This window comes from Hypanus sabinus, chromosome 17 (assembly GCF_030144855.1).
Source record: "Hypanus sabinus isolate sHypSab1 chromosome 17, sHypSab1.hap1, whole genome shotgun sequence".
In the NCBI taxonomy this organism is placed as follows: Eukaryota; Metazoa; Chordata; class Chondrichthyes; order Myliobatiformes; family Dasyatidae; genus Hypanus; species Hypanus sabinus.
In genome coordinates this window covers 50673294-50696137 of record NC_082722.1, presented here as the reverse complement: position 1 = coordinate 50696137, position 22844 = coordinate 50673294, and the positions used below count along the sequence as shown (strand labels likewise).

General features: G+C 38.4%; 2 protein-coding genes across 2 annotated transcripts in view; one reads left to right on the top strand and one right to left on the bottom strand.

The window, feature by feature from the left end:
- The window catches only part of znf276 (zinc finger protein 276), a 50643-nt gene extending 49222 nt beyond the window's left edge, over positions 1-1421 (top strand). Inside the window, exon 11 of the mRNA XM_059993036.1 lies at positions 208-1421. Coding sequence (XP_059849019.1) covers positions 208-457 — 250 coding nt within the window. The 3' untranslated portion in view covers positions 458-1421. The remainder of the gene's footprint in view (positions 1-207) is intronic.
- LOC132406908 (Fanconi anemia group A protein-like) overlaps positions 1-22844 on the bottom strand; it is a 115002-nt gene that overhangs the window by 5386 nt on the left and 86772 nt on the right. The window contains exons 36-44 of the mRNA XM_059993035.1: positions 20207-20311; positions 18635-18747; positions 16964-17105; positions 11805-11867; positions 11065-11170; positions 8189-8264; positions 7688-7838; positions 4454-4546; positions 3304-3435 (exon numbers count right to left, since the gene is read on the bottom strand). Of these exons, the coding sequence (XP_059849018.1) occupies positions 3325-3435; positions 4454-4546; positions 7688-7838; positions 8189-8264; positions 11065-11170; positions 11805-11867; positions 16964-17105; positions 18635-18747; positions 20207-20311 (960 nt within the window). The 3' untranslated portion in view covers positions 3304-3324. The remainder of the gene's footprint in view (positions 1-3303; positions 3436-4453; positions 4547-7687; positions 7839-8188; positions 8265-11064; positions 11171-11804; positions 11868-16963; positions 17106-18634; positions 18748-20206; positions 20312-22844) is intronic.

The window sequence follows — 22844 nt, the reverse complement described above, 5'->3', positions numbered from 1 at the left end:
GGTTCCCAATGAATAAGTAGTGTATAAGTTAATTGCTTTGACCATGCCAGATTATGAATCAGGGACAATAGATTATAGATTTTGATTCTGTACTTCTAGCTTAAGTAAGGCAAGGAACATAATAACTTTCCTGCAGAAATTGGTAAAGCGTGAATAGCCAGATTAGTATTTGGGAGCCATTAACTTGTTTTTTCACTTTGTCTATAGGTGTGAAGTCTGTGGTTTCCAATGCAGGCAGAGAGCATCGCTGAAATACCATATGACCAAGCACAAGGCAGAAGCTGAACTTGATTTTGCTTGTGACCAGTGTGGGAAGCGGTTTGAGAAGGCCCACAATTTAAATGTTCATATGTCTATGGTTCATCCCTTGACTCAGAACACAGATAAAAACAAACCAGTTGAAACTGAATCAAGTCAGCTAAGTATAGAAACATTCATTGAACAGGAACCCAGTTAACAAATACTCATCAGCTTAATGGTGAGTCAGAAGAAACTTCTTCAAAATTTGCACCTGTGTTCAGTATCAGGAAGATCTTCACCAGAAGAGGATCAGGATGAATAAATGCAATATTGTGCTGGTTTGGTAAAGTTTAATTACAAAAGATTTCTCTGTTACATTGCTTTTTAAAATAGCTTATTTCTACTATTTGGAAAAGTGCCAAATACGTTTAACAAGCTAGCAGCTTAACTTAAAATCTAGAAATATGTACTGTATGTTGATATCTAGTCTTGTGTCACTTGTACAAGTTGTTATACTTATTGAATGGAAAACATCGCTGGTACTTCTATTCAGGTTATATACACTCAGTGGCCACTTTATTAGATACACCTGTACACCTTGCTTGTTAATACAAATATCTAATCAGCCAATCATGTGACAGCATAATAGTTTGCAGACATAGTCAGGAGGTTCAGTTATTGTTCAAACCAAACATCAAAATGGGGAAGAAATGTGATCTAGAGTGTCTTTGACCATAGAATGATTGTTAGTGCTAGTGCAGTGGCTTGAGTATCTTAGAAACTGCTGACTACCTGGGATTTTCACACAACAGCCTCTGGAGTTTACAGTGAATGGTGTAAAAAAAAATCCAGTGAGTAGCAGTTCTGTGGGTGAAAACACCTTGTTAATGAGAGAGGTCAGAGGGGAATGGCCAGACCGGTCCAAGCTGACAGGATGGCAACAGTAACTCAAATAACCACACAGTACAACAGAAGATCATCTCTGGACACACACCATGTCGATGCTAGAAGTGGATGGGCTAGAGCAGCAGAAGACCACACTGGGTTCCACTCCTGTACCTAATAAAGTGGCTACAGAGTATAAATTTTTAGAGTGATACAGCTTTGCTCAGAGTTCACTGAGGTTCTCAAGCCCTTTTATGAATGCAGTTTCAGTTTGAATAAAGATTATTTTCTTAGGCCATTGAGTATTAGGTTTGTGCAAATGTTTTGTAAAGTCCTTAGGTGACCCAACAATAGCAAATAGATTTTAAAGAGGAAGAAGATTAAAAAGAATTGGTTTATTAATCAGTACGAATTCATGAATTCAAAACTGATAACCAGTGTAGGAGTAAGTGCTTACTGATACTGATTCATCTTCAGGGTTTCCAGTTACGTTTTAGAAAAGTTTGGATATTTGTTTTTGCTGTGTCCCCTACCACTTCCTCCCACACGTTCATCCAACCTAAAATCTTCTAAACAAGTGCAGAAGGTTTTGCCTTGCTCATGTGAGTTACTCTCTCAGCATCTGTCACTTCATACATACTTGTGAATTTTTTTTTAAACGAAGTTAACTTTTTATTAGTTTTCATTTGACATCTGCAGTAAAGTTCCTAATTAGTGTAATGTTTATTTTAAAATATTGCAATAATTAGGAACTCCAGAACGGTTGTGTATTTCTAACTAATTTAAAAGTTGCATTTATATTTATTTTCTAATATGGAGTCTTAAGTTACAATACAGTTAAGGTAATAATGATTATGAATTACTTTCTAATATTGACAACCAAGTAATGAAATAAATTCTATAAAATTATTTATAAAAAAGTGAATTAGTTTAATATGCAGTAACTTGTTCATGGAACTTATAGCACTGTCTTTTTAGCTTGAAAATTACTAATAAAACAGAAAATTACAGAAGTCTCAAATCCATGACCATTTTACAGAACTGAAAAATAAGCAATTAGTACAGTTGTAAGATACAAATCATATTTAATTTATATCTGAAACATACATCTTTAATCTCATCAAATAATTGAATAATTTGTTTTGGTGTCCGCCTGTCCATCCAATTGTTATGATGCCAACTATGTACAATACATGAAAGTGACTGCTTTTACTGCAACTTTAAAATCAATATTTGTACGGGAAGATCTATAGAAGTTATGTGAAAAGTACCATCCAGCCCAGCAATGTAATATTCTAATCATCAGTATAAAACAGTTGATTGCACTGCTTCCACTTGAAAGAAATACCTAGAAGAGAGTGACATTAAATAACTTATACACTATGTTTCAAATTCAAAATATCGGGAAACAAGCTATATGAAGTCAAACAAAGCACAAAAATGAATTTCATAAGATAATTTATCGTATATTACTCTACCTCAGATAAAGGAAGAATCTCTTATTAGTAGTACCTTTCAAAAAATTTGCTATACAATCAAATAACCGCAGGAGGTCAGCTATCATTCTTGGCAATGTTTCAGGTCACTGGCCTTTCAACACAACTAGGGAAACATTTTGCACCTGAATCATTAACTTCTTTTTCTGTCTCACTATAGATGCTGTCTGGTCTGCTGAACAGTTCCTGTTTTTGTTTCAGATTATCAGTGCCTAGATAATTTTACTTTTGGTTTCTTGTATGGTAGGCTAGTTGGTGAAATCTGGTTTAGTTTGATTACTATCTTTACAAGTATGAATGGTTGGACCCTCATATGTCTCAATGCATTTTTCAGACACTTTCAAGGAAAAGACGGTATTTAATAGAGCAGTCAAGTGCTTAAATAAATGGTTAATGTTGCTGCATATATTATTTTGATATGTTCAAAGTAAAGCCAAAGTTAGTTATTTTAATAAAATTTATTACAGGAGATTCTACAATTTTGTATACCTCATTAATTGAAAAGTTGTGTAGGATGGCAAACAGATGATATTTTACTATTCAGTATACACTATATTGGTAATTAATGCAAATGAAATTGTCCATAACTTATTTCAGAGACCATTTGCTTTTGTTCATTGTTTCACTATTGACTGGAAAGCCACAATGTTGACAGTATATCTCTTCTCTGTAGTTTACTCACTTTCTGCTCCAAGTAAATCAATCATTCTAAAAGAATTGGTTCAGAATAGACTCCATCACCAAAGCAAAGCTGCAGCTGGTGGTCAAGCGAAGCTTTCAGCTCGGGGTCAATGAACTTGCAAGCAACCTGCAGCTAAAGAAATGGAACATTTAGTAAAATGCATATGCATTTGAAGTACTAGCATGTAAAATGAGTGAAAGTCTTTTAACCCTTGTTGGTAATGTAATAGCAACCTGTTTTTTTACATTTTTTATCTATAGAAAGCATTTTGAAAATGTTGGATAGTGACAGCCTCATAGCATAAGCAGCAATAATTATCAGATTCAAGGCCATCTGACTGCTCTTCCTGATCAGCGGCAGAGGATCTTCTGAGCTAAACCAGTGACTGATTTAATTGTGGTCTAATGGAGGCTTACCATGGTAATGTGCTGTAGCCCACCTTTGCACTCTGAAGCAGAGGGCAGGAGATCAATAGATCCTACAAGTACTGAAGTCTTTGATCTCAAACACTTAATTGTTTTTCTTCTCACAATATTTCTTCATCTAATTAATGCTTCCAGTGTTGTTTTCATTATAGGACTTTGGATTAAGGAAATATAAACAGGAACATTTCATCTCCTTGTATGAGCTGGTAGTCATATACTGAAGGGTTGCAAGTATTTTGAGTTTACAATGGTAATATCCCATCATTATAACAGCATTTTTTTCGTTCTGCAATTTTGTATGAGCAAATCAAGAACACAAACAACTGGTCTGGAATCTGAGACAAACATTTAGCTAGTTTAAGATGGCTTGTCATTGAATCATTTCCTGCAGGCCTCTTAATAAACTTAGTTGAATGTAAGGTGAGAACTTGCATATGAACTGTTTATAATTCTAACATTAATCTTTGAACATTAGAGAGAAAATGGGAGAGGTTTTTTTTCCCTATTAGGGCCTGTGGAAATGTCATTGCTGCCTTTTATCTATTGTCAAATCCTACTCTCAGAATTGGGTGATCCTTATTGATTAGAAGTAATACCAATGCACCCTTTTCACTCACTGTATTTTACTTTATTTTTCTTAAAATACAATTGTTTTATAAATTACGAAAGTATTCATTGATCCCTATGCTACAAAGTCATCATAATGAATTGTTAGAAAGTCTTACTTTATTGCGCTGTGAAAGAATTTGACTGGAACATCTTGGAATTATTCGAAGGAGGAACTGACGCCCGATTGTTAACAATTCCAAAGGATCTGACTGGAAAAGCAAACAAAGCTTGTTAATTATTGATTAAAACCCAAAACCCTATAGTTTACTCAGGTTGATTTTCTCATGTTTTCCTCTCTGAATAGCAGCACTTGGTTACCATCTGAAATAATATAATTCCTTTAATCAATAATACAACTCTACTACGTTCAGAGTTAGAAACTTGATTGAACAGAGGCAGAGCAGATAATGAAGGTCTTCTGGGTGGTTGCAAGTGGTACCCCAGAACAAACTGGCAAACTAATTTGGAGAATAATGCAAAAACTGGACATTGTTCTTAAAATGGGTTTAAGATTAAGGCTGGCAGAGGTTAAACAATAAACACCAAAAAAAAGTTAAAATGCAACAAAGTAACCAAAGCTGGAACTGGTCTGTGTTCTAAAGCCATTCAAAATAAGTTGAGACTTACCAAGCACAGTGTGTATTTTAATTGAAACAAATGATAGAATATTCATGACTTAAATCTGCTGCTACTGAATTAAAGTAATAATGGGCAAATTGCTGCAGACATCATTAGCTAGTGCTGGTTTCAAATGAAACAAGTAATAAAAATAATGTCACCCAGTATTATTATAACAAAGGTAAACAGCAAATCAAATACAGTGGCATGCAAAAGTTTGGGCACCCCTGGTCAAAATTTATTTTACTGTGAATAGTTAAGCAAGTAGAAGATGAACTAATCTCCAAAAGTCATAAAGATGAAACATTCTTTTCAACATTTTAAGCAAGTTTAGTGTATTAATTTTGTTTTGTACAATTTTAGAGTGGGGAAAAAAAAGGAAAGGAGCACTATGCTAAAGTTTGGGCACCCCAAGAGATTTGAGCTCTCAGATAACTTTTCCCAAGGTCTCAGAACTTAATTAGCTTGTTAGGGCTATGGCTTGTTCACAATCACTGTTAGGAAAGGCCAGGTGATGCAAATTTCAAAGCTTTATAAATACCCTGACTCCTCAAACCTTGTCCCAACAATCAGCAGCCATGGGCACCTCTAAGCAGCTGCCTAGCGCTCTGAAAATTAAAATAAATGATGCCCACAAAGCAGGAGATGTCTATAAGATAGAAAAGCATTTTCAAGTAGCCGTTTCCTCAGTTTGTAATGTCATTAAGAAGTGGCAGTTAACAGGAACGGTGGAGGTCAAGTTGAGGTCTGAAAGACCAAGAAAACTTCCCAAGAGAACTGCTCGTAGGATTGCTAGAAAGGCAGATCAAAACCCCTTCTGACGGCGAAAGACCTTCAGGAAGAATTAGCCGACTCTGGAGTGGCGGTGCACTGTTCTACTGTGCAGTGACACCTGCACAAATATGACTTTCTTGGAAGAGTCATCAGAAGAAAACTTTCCTGCGTCCTCACCACAAAATTCAGCGTCTGAAGTTTGCAAAAGAACATCTAAACAAGCCTGATGTATTTTGAAAACAAGTCCTGCAGACTGATGGAAGTTAGAACTTCTTGGCCACAAAGAGCAAAGGTACGTTTGGAGAAAAAAGGGATGCAGAATTCCATGAAAAGAACACCTCTCCAACTGTTAAGCATGGGAGTGGATCAATCATGCTTTGGGTTTGTGTTGCAGCCAGTGGCATGGGGACCATTTTACTGGTAGACACGAGAATGAATTCAAATAAATACAGTCGGCCCTCCTTATCTGCAAGGGATTGGTTCCGGAACACCCCCCCCCCCCCCCCCCCCGCGCGGGTACCAAAAAACGCAGATGCTCAAGTCCCTTATTTAACCTGTCTCAGTGCAGTTGTCTTTAGGACCCAGCGGAACCTCAGACCTTATCTAGCCTGTTTCAGTGCGGTGAACATTAGGACCCGGCAGTACAGCTCTGAATCTGCAGTGTTTATGTTCTTGAAAATGACGATCACAATTGAAAATAAAGTGGAAGTAATAAAGCGATCAGAAAGAGGTGAAACGCCATCGGTCATTGGAAAAGCGTTAGGCTACAGTTGGTCAACGATCAGAACAATTTTAACGCAGCATGTGAAAGGCCCTGTCCTGATGAAAGCTACAATTATTACTAAGCAACGCAGTGATTTAATTATTGAAATACATACATTTCTTAAGTGTTTTATATGTATAGAAAGGTAAAATATAAACTGACATTTGACTAACTGATGCTAAATAATACCGGATGTACCTGTTCTGACTTGCGTACAAATCCGACTTAAAGACGGACTCAGGAACGGAACTTGTTCATAACCCGGGGACTACTTGTACTTTAAAATCATCTCTAGATTACTTTTAATACCCATTACAATGTAAATGCTATGTAAATAGTTGTTATACTGTATTGCTTAGGGAATAATGACAAGAAAAAAGCCTGTACATGCTCAAACAACAAGTGCCGGAGTTTTCCCAGTCTGCGGTTGGTTGAATCCATGCATGTGGAACCCGCGGATAAGGAGGGCTGACTATACCAGCAAATTCTGGAAGCAAACATCACACCATCTGTAAAAAAAAAAGCTGAAGATGAAAAGAAGTTGGCTTCTACACACACCTAAACACACCTCAGAATCCACAATGGACTACCTGAAGAGGTGCAAGCCGAAGGTTTTGCCATGGCCCTCACAGCCACCCGACCTAAACATCATCGAAAATCTGTGGATAGACCTCAAAAGAGCAGTGCATACAAGACGGCCCAGTAATCTCACAGAACTAGATGCCTTTTGCAAGGAAGAATGGGCGAAAATCCTCTAAACAAGAATTGAAAGACTCTTAGCTGGCTACAGAAAGCATTTACAAGCTGTGATACTTGCCAAAGGGGGTGTTACTAAGTACTGCCCATGCAGGGTGTCCAAACTTTTGTTTCGGGCCCTTTTCCTTTTTTGTTATTTTAAAACTGTAAAAGATAGAAATAAAAAAGTAATCTTGCTTAAAATGTTAAAGAAATGTGTCATCTTTTATTCACTTAGCTATTTACAGTAACAGAAATTTTGACCGGGGTGCCCAAACTTTTGCATGCCACTGTACAATGATTTTGAAAAAATATTGATAGTAATGAACTGTGTTAAAGAACCAGATTTTTCCTAACTTCAGCAAGAGAGAGATTGAACTATAAACTCTGGGCTCAAACTGGAAAATAGCTATTTGGGAAAAAGACATTTCCTATTTCTGTTAATTATCAAGGAAGTTACCGGTAAGACACGCTGATCCGAGGCGGAGATTACTTCTTCTCCATCGAGGAAGAGGTTGATGATTGCTGAGTACAGAGTGATGGCCACAAAAAGAAAATCTGGGTGCTTGATGACAGAAGAAAGAAGCTTTGGATCCAGAGTAGGAATAAAACTATTGGAAAAATTGAGAAACATTTAAAGCACCAGACATTACAACAACTCTACTTCCTGATGCAAGATAAGGTCAACAGAGGGAGAGTCAAGAAAACAGTTATTACAAGCCAGAAGATTCTAATTTGATGCTTCATTCAAAAAATATTTTGCATGCAAAGTAGAAAAATTGTTGTGTATAAAGGCATATCTGTAAAGCAGCTGCAGATTTGTATTGTTTATAAACATGTAATTTATTTCCCAAGTCTTGAAGCTTTAAATTTTAAATCAAGTCATTGGAGATTAAGCATGGATTTCTTTAACAAAAAATGAAGCCCTTCTCTTTGATAGTTCATGTTAAAGTTATCATACCTATAGAAGGCAACAGGAAGAAGCTTTATTTCCATATCTGACATCACGTTGTATAAGAACTGATGAGGATTGTGACCTGTTGCAGGAAGATAGGTACAAGCTATATTCAGATGGCTTTTGTGGCCAAGTACATTAATTAATCAATGATCAGTAAGATTTATTGTTAATGGAAAATCAATAAATTGTCCATCCAGTTGATAAGCACATTCTAAACACAACTGCCAGTTGAACTTTATAATATATTCACGTGACAGAATACCAAAACTGAATTCATCTCAAGAAGAAACACTTTTCCATGCTTGTACACATGGTGGGTTACAACCTATTTCATCTACTTCAGTATATTGCTGGAAGGTAGAAATGGATATTTACAAAACTCATCAGTGGAATGGAATATAATGCCAGAGTACAAAGCTTTGGTAATGTATTTGCCAGTTTCTTAAGGAGTGGGAGATGATGTTTAGAACCATTTATTCAGCTAAATGTCTCCCAGAACTTAGATGCCTCAACAGGTTTCTGGTATGGGTATTGGTAGAAAGATGTCCATCATACAACTTGTCCACTTACAAGTTAAGGAACACATTTTAATCAGTAATTAAAATACAGTATTTTTCAAATGGCTTTCCATCATTTCAGGCAGCATAATACAATCTAAGATGAGTCACGCAGGTGGATCCCATACAAGCATAAATTTAACACATTGACCCAGTCAAGATGACTACTGTAGGATGGTGAGACTGAGATGCTGGTGCTCTTGTTCCACATGCACCACATCTACAGCACAGAGAAAGCCACTCCTAGCATTCATATCCACTCATAACTTATCCTGTTTTATCTCTCATCCAAATCTGTGGTTAGCCCTCATGGGACCCAATACTTTCTGCTAACCACTGATGTTAAAGGACTGCCCTATAATTCCCTAGATACATGAAAATGGGGCAGGGGCATGGAAATTATAGAGAGCTACTACATGGAGAGAAAAGGGGACATGAAATACCACTAATAAGATGCAGGAAAATCTCACAGCATTTGCTAATTATATTAAAAGACAAGAGAGGGTAACTAAGGAAACAGTAGGCACCAAATGAACAATTTGTGCTAGGTACTGGAGGATATAAATGAAGTCTTAGTAAACACAGATGAGAAGCACTCGTTCAATGGATCTCATTGAAACCTATCAAATATTGAAAGGCCGTGATAGAGTATATGTGGAGAAGATGCTTCCGATGGTGCGGGAGACCAGGACCAGGTGGCACAGCCTCAAAATTAAGGGTCTTCCATTTAGAACTGACATGATGAGGAATTTCTTTAGCCAGAGGGCAGTGAATCTTTGGAATTCATTGCCACACACAGTTGTGTAACCAAGTTATTTGATATATTTAAAGTGGAGGTCAACAGATTTCATTCTTGATTAGTCAGGGTGTCAACAGTTATGGCGAGAAGGCAGGAAATGCAGTTGAGAGGGATAATAAGTCAACCATAATGGATTGGTGGAACAGACTCAGTGTCTTTACTCTGTGTCTTTTCATCTTAAGAGAAAGGGCATCATAGTTGAAGAAGGTGAAATTCTAGATTGCATTATTAAAAATGAAAATGTTTTCAATGGCCTATAATGCTTAATGTGGCAATTTTTAGGACATGATAAGAAACATCCTAGATTACCAAGAGAAGCAAGAGACAAGTTAGCTGGGGCCCTGATAGGTTTTTAAGTTCTTGAATGGAGGACAGAAAATGTGCCATCCTCGAGGTGCAGAAGAAATAAGCCAGGTAATTATAGATCCGCTAGTCTAATATCAGTAGTAGTGATGTTAAAATTCTCAGGGACAGGATTTATCTACACTTGGAAAAAACAGGAATTAGTCAAAGATAGTCAGCACAGCTATGTTAAAGGGAGATCCTGCCTGACCAACTTGAATGATTTTTTTTTGAAGAGGTAACCAACCAAATGTACAGCTGAAGACGTGGACTTATTTAAATGAACAAGGGAGGGTGTCAAATGTTTTAATTAAATTGATCTACCAAAATATATCAGATCCCATGGGATCGAAGACATGTTAGAAGATTGGGATCAAACTTGATTTATTAATACCAGGCAGGTTTCTGTGACTGAATGCCTGGGATTGATACCAGGGTCCTTAATGATCTATATATCAAGTCAAGTCACTTTTTATTGTCATTTCGACCATAACTGCTTGGACAGTACACAGTAAAACGAGACAACATTTTTCAGCCCCATGGTGCTACATGAAACACTACAAAACCGACACAGAAGAAAAAATGCACTAGACTACAGATTTATCTAGGACTGCATAAAGTGCACAAAACAATGCAGGCATTACAATAAATAATAGACAAGACAATAGGCACAGTAGAGGGCAGTAAGTTGGTGTCAGTCCAGTCTCTGGGTATTGAGGAGTCTGATAGCGGGAAGAAACTGTTACATTGTCTGGTCCTGAAAGCCTGAATGCTCTGGTGCCTTTTCCGAGCTGGCAGGAGGGAGAAGAGTTTGTATGAGGGGAGCGTGGGGTCCTTCATAATGCTGTTTGCCTTGCGGATGCAGCGTGTAGTGTAAATATGAATCTAGGAGGTATATCGTTTGTAGGTGACACAGGATTTGGTGACAGAAGGAGAGCCACAGAACAAATGATTAATTGATAGGATGGATAAAGCAATGACATGAACTATCGTCCTTTTTCTTATTTTGTGTCTATTTAAGCTGCTTACATTTCTCTTAATGCCTCATTTTATGTAATTATATTCTCTTAGTTGTGATAAATCCCACCTCTGTTCTGTTGAGGTGATCTGCAGTGAGGTAAAGTCACAGCCTTACAAATTACAATGGTTAAAATACACCAAATCAAAATGAAATAACTTACCCTTGTTTGTCATCGAAAATATATTAAGCCAGGATTTGTTCTGCTCTTCCAGAACCATGATCACATCAGTGCATGCTTTTAATGTACCAGTTATATCAGAGGTTTCCTTTTAAAATTAAAAGTAATGAAATTGTCAGACACTTAGTAATGTTAAAGATTCAGTACCAAAGGGGTTCAGAAGAAATTATAACCTGTTTAAATGGAATGTACATGAAAATACACTTAAGTATTCCTTATTGTTAATGATTAAAAAGATTGAAATATTTCAAGTTTGTAAAACTCCAAATGCACACAAGTTCTGAGGCATCCTCAGCTGAATAATTGCAAATGGCATCAGCTGCCTTTAGCCAGTCTGGGTTTATTTTGCTTCAGGCCCATCAATGTGTACGCTGGACAAACACGGGCCAATGCTAGCAATGAATTTCATGTATGGACATGAAATTCCAAACATACTGTACTCTTAATTGCATAGATGATGATCAGGCTGTAAATTTAAATACAAACACACTACAGTGCATATTTCCTCAGTAATATACTGTCAAATACATCAACTTTCAGTTTTGATGAAAAGGTCATTGACCTGCAACTTTAACTAATTCTAGCTGATCTGCTGAGTAGTTCCAGCACTCATATTTCAAATTTACAACAGCTGCATGTTTTTTTTTTGCTTTTTGATGTTTGCAAGACATTTTCACCTTTAACACTGAACCTAACTTGTATAGCCTATACAACACATTTACCTTTGGTTGCAGTAGCGAAGAGACCAAATCCATCAGAATGAGATATAGGACAGAAATCTGGAACTGAAACAAAGTGAAATATCTGCTTAACACAACACAGTTTTGTATAACAGTTTCAGGTTCTCTTCATATTGAAATTCAGTAATTTAAATTTTTCCTGTTGAGCACAAGGGTGGCACAAGATGGAAGGAAGATTTGGTTGTCTGTGAAAAGATGGCAATGAGATCCTGCTTTGAAAGTTCTTCAGGAGTGTTGGGGTAGGGAGTTCCAGGACCAGTAATACATCATCAACTCAGGATGGCGCTGGAGTCAGACAACATCAAAACACAGTTCACACAAAATCATACACTAATCTCAGTTTTATTCTCCCCACACTTGCACCAACTCCCCAGAGCTACCACTCACCTGTGGTCTGACAGCACAACCAATCCATCACAAGTCTTTGGGAGGTGATGAAGCAGGAGGACACGCTGGCAGACAGAGAGAATTTGCAAATTCCATTCAGACACCACCAGGGGTCAGGGTTGAGCCTGGATTGCAGGAGCTGTGCCTCTCCTATCAGCTGCCCAGGTCTGCAGCTTGCAGGGCAATCAGCAAGTTGCTGTATTACAAATGTAGTGTCATTGTTCTTTTTAGGAGTTGTGTGTTTGGGAGGGGTTAACAAATTGGCCTTGGTGAGTAACTGCACCGCGTGTTGGAGGTGGTACATGCTGCAGCCACTGCGGCAGTGCTGACGGGAGTGAATGATTGGGCTGATTGACATTGCACAATTGTGTCGAGCCTCGAGAATTGTTGGCACTGCACTGAACCAGGACAGTATTCCATCATGCTCTGAACATGTACTTGGTAGACTGGGGAAAGACACTGATTGCCTTTACGGCCATAGTTTTATATGGCTGGTCGTTGAGTTTCAGGTGTCCACCCTCCCTGTGGCCAATGAAGGATATTTGTAGTGTGGGTTGGGGGGGTTCAGCAATCATAACGCTATACTAAATGTCAAGAATAAGTAGTTAAACCTTTCTTGGAGGTGCCACAAGTCCATGCTTAAATGTTATCTAGGTGCTGCTACAAATCAAGACTTCATTTACAGAGGACCTACAAGCGATATTCAACACGACGGAGTATTGATTCATTAACTGACAGAAAATGGTAGGTGCTAATTAGGAGGAGATTGCCATGAAACTAAATAAGAGCTGTATGTCAACGTTCAGGACTCTGAGAGCCAGTCCCCGGATTGATACCAGAAGGTCAGTCATCTGGTTTTACTAGCCTGTTTAAATGGAGCAGTAATAGTATAACTGAGTTACTTGCTAGGTCATTTTAAAGTGCATTTAACTATCAACCACACATCATCCAGAACCAGGAAGAATAGCAAGTTTCCTTCCTTGAGCATCTTAGTGAACAGTGAACATCACACCTCCTTAATTAGTTAGTCTTCAATTGCATCTTAGTCATTCTGAATACTGTGGCAGTAACTATAGTAATCTTATAGTAATAGTGATCTTATTTTATGCCTTGGATTGTACTGCTGCCACAAAACCACAAAGTTTGTGATGCATGTTAGTGATAATAAACCTGGCTCTAATTCTGAGATGTTCAGCACGAGGTATAAATTGCACTGAGCTTTCAAGAACCACTAAGGGGCAGTAGATTTCCATGCATTTTCACATCTCCCAGAAATATTAATAGGAGACTGGGAGCTCGAATGAACACCACCCCTTTGAATCAGTATTCCAAATGAACACTTAAGAAAAAAATCAGGAAGGCAAATAGAAGGCATGAAGTTGCCCTAGCAGACAAAGTAAAGGAAAATCCCAAGGGATTCTACAGATACGTTAGGAGCAAAAGGATTGCCAAGGACAAACTTGTTCCTCTGGAAGATCAGGTTGGTAATTACGCGTGGAGCCAAAAGAGATTGGGGAGGGGGGAGATCCTAAATGAGTTCTTGCATCTGTATTTACTCAGCAGACAGGCAGTCTATAGCAATGAGGCAAAGCATCAACTTCATGGACCCTATACAGATTATACAGGAGGAGGTGTTTGCTGTTTTAAGGCAAATTAGGGTGGATAAATCCCCAGAGCCTGACAATCCATTCCCTCATATCCTGTGGGAGGCAAGTATAGAAATTGCCAGGGCCATATCAGAGATATTTAACTCATTCTTAGTGACAAGTGAGGTACCAGATGATTAGAGAATGGATAATGTTTTTCTGCTGTTTAAGAAAGGTTCTAAAATAAACCAGGAAATTATGGGCTGGTGAGCCTGACTTCAATAATAGGAAAGTTACTGGAAGGCATCATAAAGGATAGAATATATGAGAATTTGGATAGACGTGGACTGATTAGGGATAATCAACATAGCTTTTTGCATGGTAGGTTGTGTCTAACCGATTACAGAGTTTTTCAAGGAAGTTACCAGGAAAGTTGATGAAAGCAAGGTAGTGAATATTGTCTACATGAACTTCAGCAAGGCATTTGACAAAGTCCCACATCGGAGGTTGTTAAAGAAGGTTCAGTTTGCTCGACATTCAAGTTGAGATAGTAAATTGGAATAGATATTGGTTTTGTGGGAGAAACCAGAGAGTGGTAGTAGATAGGTGCCTCTCTGACTGGAGGCCTGCAGCTAGTGGAGTGCCACAGGGATCAGTGTCATCTATATTGTTGATCTGAATAATAATGTGGTTAACTGGATCAGCAAATCTGTGGATGTCACCAAGATTGGGGATGCAGTAGACAACAAGGAAGACTATCACAGCTTGCAGTGGGATTTGGACCAGCTGGAAAAATGGGCAGAAAATGGCAGACAGAATTCAATGCAGGCAAGTGTGAGGACTTGAACTTCAGTAGGGCCAACCAGGGTAGGCCTTACATAGTGAATGGTAGGGCACTGAGGAGTGCAGTAAACAAAGGGATCTGGGAATACAGGTCCATAATTCATTGAAAGTGGTGTCACAGGTCATTAGCACATTAGCCTTCATAAATCCAAGTATTAAGTACTGGAGATGGGGTGTTATATAAAACCTTGGTGAGGCCTAATTTGGAGCATTGTGTGCAGATTTGGTCACCTACCTATAGGAAAGATGTAAATAAGGTTGAAAGAGTACAGAGAAAATTTACAAGAATGTTGCTGGGTCTGGAAGACCCAAGTTATAGCAGAAGATTGAAAAGGTTAGGACTTTTTCCTTGAAATGTAGAAGATTGAGAGGAGATTTGAATGAGGTATACAAGGTTATGAGGGGTATAGATAGAATATATGCAATCAGAATCAGGTTTATTATAACCGGCATGTGACAAGAAATTTGTTAACTTAGCAGCAGCAGTTCAATGCAATACATAATCTAGCAGAGAAAAAAATAATAATAAATGAAATTTAAAAATAATAATAAATAAATTACATATATTGAATAATTTTTAAAAACATGCAAAAACTGAATTACTGTATATTTAAAAAGTGAGGTAGTGTCCAAAGCTTCAATATCCATTTAGGAATCGGATGGCAGAGAGGAAGAAACTGTTTCTGAATGGCTGGGTGTGTGCCTTCAGGCTTCTGTACCTCCTACCTGATGGTAATAGTGAGAAAAGGGCATGCCCTAGGTGCTGGAGGTCCTTAATAAAGGACGCTGCCTTTCTGAGACACCGTTCCCTAAAGATGTTCGGGGTACTTTGTAGGCTAGTACCCAACATGGCCTGACTAGATTTACAGCCTTCTGCAGCTTCTTTTGGTCCTGTGCAGTAGCCCCTCCAACCCAGACAGTGATGCAACCTGTCAGAATGCTCTCCACAGTACAACTATAGAAGTTTTTGAGTGTATTTTTTGACATGCCAAATCTCTTCAAACTCCTAATAAAGTACAGCCACAACCTTGCCTTCTTTATAACTAAATCGCTATGTTGGGACCAGGTTAGATCCTCAGAGATCTTGACACCTGGGAACTTGAAGCTGCTCACTCTCTCCACTTCTGATTGGTATGTGCTCCTTCATCTTACCTTTCCTGAAATCCACAGTCAGCTCTTTTGTCTTACTGACGCTGAGTGCCAGGTCGTTGCTGCAGCACCACTCCACTAGTTGGCATATCTCGCTCCTGTATGCCCTCTCGTCACCAACTAAGATTCTACCAATAATGGTTGTATTGTCAGCAAATTTATAGCTGGTATTTGAGCCATGCCTGGCCACACAGTCATGTGCATATAGAGAATAGAGCAGTGGGCTAAGCACACACCACTGAGGTGCACCAGCATTGATCGTCAGCAAGGAGGATATATTATCAACAATCCATACAGATCGTAGTCTTCCGATTAGGAAGTCGAGGATCCAACCGCGGAGGGAGATACAGAGGCCCAGGTTCTGCAACTTCTCAATCAGGGTGAAAGATGAAAAATTTAAGAGATACACGAGAAGAAACTTCTGCACTCAGGGTCGTGAGAGTATGGAATGAGCTGCACGCACAGGTGGTGCATGCGAGCTCAACTTCTACTTTCAAGAGTAGTTTGGATATGTACATGGACAGTAGGGGTATAGAGGGCTTTGGTCCCGGTGCAGGTTGATGGGAATAGGCAGTTTAAATAGTCTGGCATGGACTACATAGATCAAAGGGCCGGTTTCTGTGCTGTACTTTTCTATAACACAATGACACTACAAATTAATGAAAAATGTGAAAGTAAACAATGAACAGATTACTTGATAATGACAATATGCATCTTCTCACACAGGAAGTCATTTCAAAAGAAGTCTAAAGCACTTGGTGGTCTAGGCAGAAAATGTCAAGCAGGAGGAAACGTAACAACAGGGAAGGCTTTCAGATTAGTATTCTGTTTCAAGAACACCATCACAGGAATGAGAAATTTGGTGACATTGAGGGTGTGGGCAGAAACATCTGGACTGAGTTGAAACCATATCAGAGTATTCAGAATACAATCTTATAAAAATCTATGCCCTAAATTTGCCTTAAATGTAGCTAGGGTTCAATATTACGGATAATCTCTGATAATGTAACCAGTAAACCAAAATGGAAGCAAATTAAACCAGATTAATAAGCAAATATTGTGGTATAGCTTTTGTTCATTGTTTTTATAAGATTTGTTCTTTTATTCATTAACCTTTTTGATGTCTTTTTCAAAAGAGGCATAAATCATCAAATTGAAAATAAAATAAAAGATTACCACTTCATTTTCAGCACAGATCTCTCTTGTTGCTGTCTGCAACATCTTCAGGCCATTTTCCCTCCACAGGGTGAAGTATAAAAAAGCACCCAGCACCCAGGGAAGACAGGCTGGAGGATCTTCCAATTTCCCCAAAAGTAACCTGCAACAATTTTAAATAGAAATTAAACTTATCAATTTCCTTTCATTAATCATTTTACCTGTCTGACAGTAAATGTAACCTGCAAGGTTTGCTCAACTAGTTTCTGCTGTATCAAGGTTCTATTCAGATACTTATCAATTTTAAGAGCTAAAATAGTAAACCTTATTAACTGAAGAATCACAAGATAGAAAGTCTACATGCAAAGCAATTCAAAATCAATGATGGATAAATCAGCCAAAACCAATCGTAGTAGACAACCTTAATTATAATTCCACTTTCACTATTGGAATTATTAAAATTATGCCTTTGCCTAGATAATTCTCTGCTTGTCTCCCATAGCTGCATGCTCTCCACTGAGTTCTGATTTCATGATGTACATTTGCTTTCCTTTACTAACCTGCAGTCCATTTTTGTAACCAAGTTCAAAATTTACACTTCAAGCAGGAGGCCTGTCTCATTAAATCCCATGCATCTTCTCCAGGACACCAATTTCAACACTCAACAACTGCTCAGTGCAAAATTTAAAATTAACCAGGGATCAGACCCATGACTGCACTGGCTTGTGCAGATTGTCTAATAAATGCAGTGGAAATTCAGAGAAATCAATAAATTGGGTACCATTTTGATTTAGGTTTAGTCAACAAGTCTTGGTATGATCTACTTTTATTTCTTTTGCACACTTGAGATCACCAGGCAAGGAAGACTTCTTAATTCTTCTCAAATATCATTAAGGAATGGGTTTGAACCCAGTCTCTAGGGAGATGCTTAGATACAAGTCTGACATACCAGGACTTTTGCCTCCTCTTGAAAGCCACATCAAAGAAGAATTTAATAATTCCATAATGCTAACTTTAAAATGGCCATTTTCTCTTTGTATGCATTTAAAAAAATACTAGAATTCTGTTGTAAAAAATACTGTATCGCCAGAGCCAGAAACCAAGGTCATAAGCCACAGCTTTTTTTTTTGCTTGATTTAAGACCATGCACCTCCATGGAATGTTGCAGGTAATGATGCAGCAACTAACTTTAAATTTGAAAAAAATATTATTTTCCCCACTTCACAGTGGTATATTAATTTCTACTGACTAATTATCAAAACTACGTGAATGCCTTATAATTTAGGGTGGAAAATAGAACAAATATGAATGAAACTTGTAAACTCTTTCCTCAAAAATTGTCACGGGAGACTATGTAAAACTGAACAAACAGCACTTGGTGAAGTTAGTCCCAAGCCAACAACAGAGCATCTTCACCAGAAAGACCACAGCAATTCAAAGCAGTGGCTCATTGCTACCTCAAGGACAATTAGGAATGGCAATTACTGCTGGCATTTCCAGTTGCGCCCAGATCCTCAACATAACTGTTAAAAAAAAAATAAGAAAAACTGAACAATTGTTTAATATTTTTCACTCATTTGCTGACAAGAGTGTTCATACTATTCCAGAGCTTCAAGGAGAACCTTCAGTTGTTCAAACCCAACAGCTTTCTTTATGCCATTATTTATTTCATTCACCTTTTTCCTGCATTACCTGTTTGCCCAACACTGGCTGTCAACCATCCTCTGCAGTTCTCCAGGAAGCGAGGAATCACTGATCCTCTTCCATTGTGTGGAAAGAACAGGCTCCAATTTCACCCACCAGTACTTAATGGTCAGGAAGCAAAAGAATGTCATTAGTAACAAGCTTAGGCTTAGTGTCCAGTATAGGGCTACATGTTCTGAGATGTCAAATATAATTAGAAGCTAAGTCACAATTGAGCCAAATGAATGCAAAGCCCACAGCAGATATTAAGCTATGGGACATAGGAGCTCTGATTTCTAAACTTGAAGAAATTTCTACATTAATAATGTTGTAAATACATCAAATAAGACTCAGCAACTATAGTTGCATCTAAATATCTAAAGTACTTTTCTTACCTAGACCATAAGAAAAGGTCTATTTCTTATATAGACCATAAGATATCTTTAAAATATTCAGAAATAATCTTAACACATTTGAAAGCAGAAATGGGATACTATAATGGTTAACCCTTCTTGACACAATCTTTCCATGTATATCTCTGCTGTTTAGAGAAAGGGTGGTGTTAAGATCGTCACAAATTTCTGGAGCACAATAAAAATTGCTTTTTTATTTTAATATCCTCCTCCCACCATTAAATATGGAAAATTAACTACTAATATGCTATAGATTTTTGAAAATTCTCATCATATGAAGTAAAAAGATACTTCTAAAGTGGTAGCTTTATTTTCTCTCAATGTCACCAATATTGGGATTTTTCAGTTTGGAGCTGACCTTGGTTTCATACATCAAGCACAGACTCAATTGTTGAAAGAAGGAAATGGACTGAACTTTCATTTCATATTGAACTTTCTACAAATGCGACTATAATTATCAACCAAGTTAGATAAAGGAGAATTCATTTTCAAAGGCTAAGGGACCTGATATTCAAATATTTATTTGAATAAAGGAAACACATCAGCACAAACCACGGGCAGCTGCCGTGAACTTTATCGAAGGCCAACAGCAGTTACACAGGCTGTGTTTAACGTTAGGGTTAGAGTGTATGACCACTATATTGAAATGTTACTCAATATTCACCCATTTCATCTCTTGTAGCTCATAGGTGCCTGCATTTAGAAGGCCTGTTAACATTCTGCGGGCTCCCAACACCACACTGCACCATTTTAAAGAAAATGCCCCATGTAGTTTCCTGCAGGTCATCTAAGAACTGATTTTACAGCAACTCTCTACTGACTACATAATGAGGATACCAAGCTCCTAAAGAAGCTTAGCAAGTAACCCAATCTAGACATCCCAATCTGAAAATATTATAAAACAACTATCTAGACTATGCAAGTTTATAATCACATCAACCAATTTCATGCTGATTATTCAGTAATACGTAGTGCAGTGGTTAACTGGATGATTGCTCATGACAATTAAGTTATTGATTAGATAAAGTAGCCCAAGATCTTGAATGTCTATTCTCCATTGGAAAGAGATGAACTCATGGAAGATGACAAATAAAGGTCATGGCGGAGGCAAACACAATGTGTTATAATGTTTGGCTACAAATGTCAAAACATACAGAGTAGTCATTACCATTGCAGATAGCATGAGCAGAGGACAATGTGCTTTGCTGTCATCTAGAATGCCAGCAACTGCGCTACTGGGCTCTTCACAGCTCACCGAAGCACTAAGCAAACCCTGAAACAGAAAATTCTTTGTTAATTATTCTCCACGCGGAAGAGAACAAGTTTTAACACAAGAGGGGTTTTTCCTCAACGCAAGGCATTAAGGAAAATTGGTGCAGATGAACAGAACAGCTTCAAAGCGCTAAATGCTCTACTCAGCTCCTGTGCCCTAAGTGCAAAGGTACACCACACTGATATAGAATGTTGCTTATCTCAAGCAAACGAACAACTCATATGCATTCAGTTTAATCTGTATTACCACATGCCACCAGTGACGACTCAGCCTCATCATTACTTTAACAACAATATCTAACAACGTTTGTGTTTGTGAACAGACAGTCCAGAAACTTCAGTGAAGCACAGTGGTCCAAGCAAATGATATTCTGCTATCCAAGTTGGGTAGTTGCATCTCTTACAGATAAAATTTCTTTAAATCCCACAACTGACTGTTCATCAATACCGGAAATCAAATACTCAAGTCTTACACGTGAAGGCGAAAAACTCACCAAAAGTCATGCTCTTCTTTACTTGTTCTTAATATCCAAGATGATAAATACATAACATGGCCAATAAGTTAATGATGATCTTATGACAAGGTTGTCAAGTCAAGGAGTGGTAGTGGGGACAAGCTCCCACTACTTAAAAGTGCTCCTCATGGCGTGCGCCTCAAATAGCCTCTGAAAACAAAGTCCAACTCCTGGCCTTCTCATGTGGTTTAGCGTCTAAATCCAGTGGAACTGTTTCTACTGACAGGAGAAGGGGCAAAAGCGGGTCCTGGTGCCTTAAAACCAGTGCTTCAGGTAGATGCTCATCAGCCTGGGAAGGCAGTCCATCTAAGAGAGGGAAAACTCTGATTTCAAATCTCCGCTGCCTTGCGGCCATACCCACTCATGAGAAAGGCTTCAGGAGTAAACCCTGAGGACAAATCCAAAGCTGGAGTCTCTGAGGCAGTCCAACATTGCCTTCAACCTCACTCTGGCAACTCCTGCGACGACACTGGTGCCAAGCTGTATCAGCCCTTGCCCTTCCCTTGGATAACATCGGTGGTGTGGAGAGGGGAGACTTGCTGCTGGGGCAACTGCCGGTCTTCCATACAACCTTTCCCAGGCCTGCGCCCTGGAGAGGCTGAAGCAAGACATTCCAGGCGCAGATCCATGGTCTCGCAAGACTAACGGGTGCCATCCTATGACAACATGAAATAATTACAGTCCCATGTCAATGTAGCACCATGGACCTTGGTGCTACAGCCCAGCTTCAGCCTGACAAGATCCTACTGTACCCACTTGGTTTAGGTTGTCCAATTGGGTCCTCTGTCATCAGATGCTCAGTACTCTGCCATAGCTGTTGGGAGATGTCTTTGCTGATAGCAAAGTGTCATTCAAAAAGGAGTACCTGTGAAAGTATGCCTTTTAAAAATAAAAGGAGGTCAGCCGGGATGGGATTGCAGCTGAGGCTCAGGTGCCTTTTGGGAAAGGAAGTCAGTGAGTTAAATGGGAAGAGAAGTGGGATGGGGGAAAAGAAAGAAATGCACTCACGGGCTCTAGATTCTTGTGGTGGTCTCGCAATGTTGGTGGAGTGCTGCACATTTGTTTGATATCACTATTTGATGTCTGAAGAGCTGGCTAGTATCAACAGGAGGATGGAGCTGAAATTGTTTTAAAGCTGCTGTGAACTATCCCACAAGAATAGAATAAACAGATAAAGAAAGGATAGAGATTCAAGAGACTGTGGATGCTGGAATCTGGACCTACACACAAAAAAAAACAACTAGAGATGAGAAAATCTGCAGATGCTGGAAATTCAAGGAACACACACAAAACGCTGGAGGAACTTGGCAGGTCAGGCAGCATCTGTGGTGGATTTTTGAAATGGACAGTCAACGTTTTGGGTCAAGACCCTTGTCTGGGAAGAGTCATCCTATTAAGAGGTAAAAGCAGAAAACCTAATAATCACACACTCAGGTGGTTAGCAGTTAGTGATTTTGAAGGTGAGGAACTTGAAATCAAAGAAACATGTACATACAAGGAAAGTAATGGACTAAACAACTCACTGTAAAAGCAAAGCAATTTCAGAGAGGTATGGAAAGAAATATATGACAAGTTCCCTCACAGGATGACCAGGAGCAACACCTCAAGAGAATAATCATCACAGAAGATACTGAATCAGGAACAGAAAACTCCGACTGGGTTTGTCTAGCGTGGGTAATATTTGAATACAAGTAGTGGAAGCTGGGAGATGTCAAATAAGAGGTGTGTAACTAAAACAATTGTGTACCAAAGGAGTTAATCAGTCTTGTTCGAAATTACATAATAAATGTTTGAGTTATCTACACTAATTATGATCAATAAAGTATAATTATAAGGCAAAATCATTGTCTGGTGTGATTTATTGGGGGCTGCATTTAACTGGAACACAAATCAATGCAAGGTAAACAAGCGGTGCTACTTTTGGTTAGTTCTAAGTTTATTTTATTCATTTCCTTTCAATGAGGCCTCACAATATTTCCCCTATCACAGATGTTTGAACTGAGTCACTGTCTCCACTCT